This window comes from Tenrec ecaudatus, chromosome 5 (genome assembly GCF_050624435.1).
Source record: "Tenrec ecaudatus isolate mTenEca1 chromosome 5, mTenEca1.hap1, whole genome shotgun sequence".
Taxonomy (NCBI): Eukaryota; Metazoa; Chordata; class Mammalia; order Afrosoricida; family Tenrecidae; genus Tenrec; species Tenrec ecaudatus.
Window position 1 is genome coordinate 115,087,859 of NC_134534.1, and position 3,165 is coordinate 115,091,023.

Sequence of the window (3,165 nt, forward strand, 5' to 3'; positions counted from 1 at the left end):
GCCGCATATGGGAGCAGCAGTCAGGAGATCAAATGACAAGTTGCATTACGGTAAATCTACTGCACAAGATATCTTTAAAGTATTGGAAAGCCAAGTTACTTTGAGGGAAAATGTGGGCCTGACCCATATGAGGGTATTTTCAATTGCTTCACATGCATTGAATAAGGAAGATCGAAGAAGAATGGATGCATTTGAATTGTGGGACTGGGGAGGACTATTGAAAATAGATGGACTGCTAGAATATTGAAAATACCATGAATTGCTAACAAGATAATCCAATCTGTCTTGAAAGAAGTAAGGCCAGAGTGCTCCTTAGAAAGAAGAATGTCGAGACTTTTCCTTACATATACTGAAAATGTTTTCAGGAGACACCAGCCATGGGAGAAGGCCATGATGCTTGATAAAATGGGGGGACAGCAAAAAAAGAGGAAGACCCTTAATGAGATGAGTTGACGCAGTGCCTACTATTATGGGCTCAGGTAAAGGAACAATTGTGAGCATGGCACAGACTGGACAGTGTTTTGTTCTGTTGTGCATTGGGTTTCCGTGGGTTGGAACCAACTCAATGGCACCTAACAACAACAGCAATACCTATGCAAACATAATGTGTTTAAGAGCTCTAAGAATCTCTTATGACAAAGTCACTTTTATCTGAACTTTAATGTTCCCTTCTGCTTCTTTTTAACTTCCTTTTTAATGATTTTAAATAATAGTAAATTAAATAAATGTTTTTTTAAGTACCATGCATGTTATAATCTCATTCTTCTGAAATTACTTCTACGTGTACAAAGGGCTTCAAAACTCCCACACTTCCATGTGGCCCATCAAGAGGGGCGGAGAGAAGTTGGAGGAGATGAGGGACCATGAACGGAAGGAAGAAACTTTTACCCCCATGCCCAGCCCGCACTACATGGAGCTCAGCCAGCTGCTGTTGAATCACGCTGCCGACAACATCCCTAAAGCAGACGAGATCCGCACCCTGATCAAGGAGACCTGGGACACGTGCATCGCGAAGCTCCGGGTCTCAGCCGACCGCCTTGTGAGGCAGCAGGAGGCACACGCCAGGCTGGACAACCTGACCCTGCTGGAGATCAGCACCAGTGGCATCTTCCTCACGCAGGCCCTTGGCCGAATGTACCGGGTGCGCACCGGCCTCCAGCCCCCTGACGGCACCCAGTCCCAGGACTTCTAGAGCCAGACCCATGAGGCAAGACTGCTGGGAGAGTGCTTCTGGAGATGAGAGGTACTCCTGGTTCTGAACGTGTGGAAATGCTAACAATGCATGAGCCGTGGGGGAGGACACCGTCGAAAGCCGGCTCCCTGAGCAGTGCCTGGGTCCACATCTCTCTAGGGCCAGCCATTTTCTTGTGGGGCTGGTATGGACTGTCACCGTGGGTGCTGTGCTGCCTTGAAGGTGCATGCAGTGGATGTAGCTTGGACTTGGCTCCCTGTTCTGGACAGGCTCTTGGCTGCCCTTGGCATTGAGCAAGGACACTCCCCAGAGGGCCAGCAGGCAGGGCCTTCAGAGCCAACTTTGAGAAGCGAAGTACCCCCAGACAATAAATTAATAGACCGAACATGAAAAAAACTTTGTGGCTTCCCCCAGATGCGTCCACTCCCTTTCCCCTCTCCTGACTTGACTTTCCCATCAGTATCCCTCATCCCTCTGATAGGGATGTCTACTTGTCTTGGGGGCAACGGTGGGGGGAGGGGAGGAACTTGTCATAAGTTTGCATGGCAGCCACTCAGTTCTCAACATCCCCTCCCCATCCCTTGACAATTTGACCCCAGCTGTTGGGAGGAGCCCTCCGCCAAAGTATGAATAAAGGAGGGTGCAATAGTTTATTGTGCCAGCCTGGCCGATAAACACAAGTAGGATTAATTGAAGGGCAGAGGAATAAATGGCTCGGTGAGCCTCACCTTGCTTGTTCTGTGCCTCAATTTAAAGGGGTACACTACCTATGGGATGCCTAGCCTGTGGACAGTGTCGCTGTAAGTTGAGGTCCCTTTAAGCCCACACGATTGGAATGTTCGTCTCTGGAGCTGGGGACCGACAGTTGATGACAGTTGGGGACCTGCCTTGCTGTTTGCTGCCTGGGTATATATAGCTCAGCTCTCTCTACAGAAAGGGACTGGCAACTGGCAGCTCTCAAGCCTCAAAGGACTGCTAGTGTCTCACTGCTTTCTCATTTAACTGTTAATTTCTTGTATTATCTATCTGTATATAATTTAACAGTTCATTTCTTGTATTATATATCTATCTTTATAAATATATTTATATATAATTACTAGCAATCTGGTCTTGTCCCTCTAGAGAATCCTGTCCAACACAGAGGGTAAATGGGAGGTGATGTCAAGGAGTTCAAGTAGGAAGAGAATGTTTTGAAACTGATTGTGGTAGCAATTGCACAATCCTGCTTGATGTGATTGAACTAAGGAATGATATGATATTTGTATTAGCTCCCATTAAGATGGTTTGGGGGCGGGGCAGGAAAGTTTGTGGGAAAATCCCATTATCTTTAAATTCCTTTTTTCCATGAACTTTTTGAAGCCCCCTCCCATATGCAGCTTACACACACATAGGCACAGAATGATTCCTCTTGAAATGTCCATAACATATGAATACAGATTTCTCTTCTGGATGGATGGATTTAAGATAATTTGTTGCCCTGTTTTTGTACCTTTTCTTTTATCCCTTGAATTTTTTATAAGCATGTATCATTTGTATCAAATTGGAGTCTGGGTAGCCCAAATGGTTAAGTGCTCAGGTACTAACCAAAAAGTTGATGGTTTGAAACCACCACCAAGGTGCCTCGGAAGAAGGGCTTGGGATCTGCTTATAAAAACCAGCCATTGAAACCCTTATAAAAACCAGCCATTGAAACCCTTAGGGAGCACCACTGTACTCTGCTATACATGTGGCTGCCAGGAGTTCAGCTAAAGTCTATGGCAACTGACTGGTTGCTTGGTGTCGCCAGTAAATCAAAGAGTTGCAATATCTTAGAGCTAGACTATTTTCTGTTACCAAAAAACGTTCAGTCTCTGCCTGGTACTGTGAGACAAACTTTGACAAGGAAAAAGACAGTTTAATAACACAAAGATTCAATAATGCAAAGGAGACAAAAGATTTCTTCTAACTTCCTTTTGAACAAAGGAAGTAATGGG

General features: G+C 45.4%; 1 protein-coding gene across 1 annotated transcript; it reads left to right on the top strand.

Annotated features, from left to right (window-relative positions):
• Positions 1-834: 834 nt before the first annotated feature.
• Positions 835-1,573, top strand: GINS2 (GINS complex subunit 2). The gene has a single exon (XM_075550721.1). The coding sequence runs from the start codon at positions 854-856 to the stop codon at positions 1,190-1,192; it is 339 nt and encodes a 112-aa protein (XP_075406836.1). The 5' UTR covers positions 835-853; the 3' UTR covers positions 1,193-1,573.
• The last annotated feature ends 1,592 nt before the right edge of the window (positions 1,574-3,165 follow it).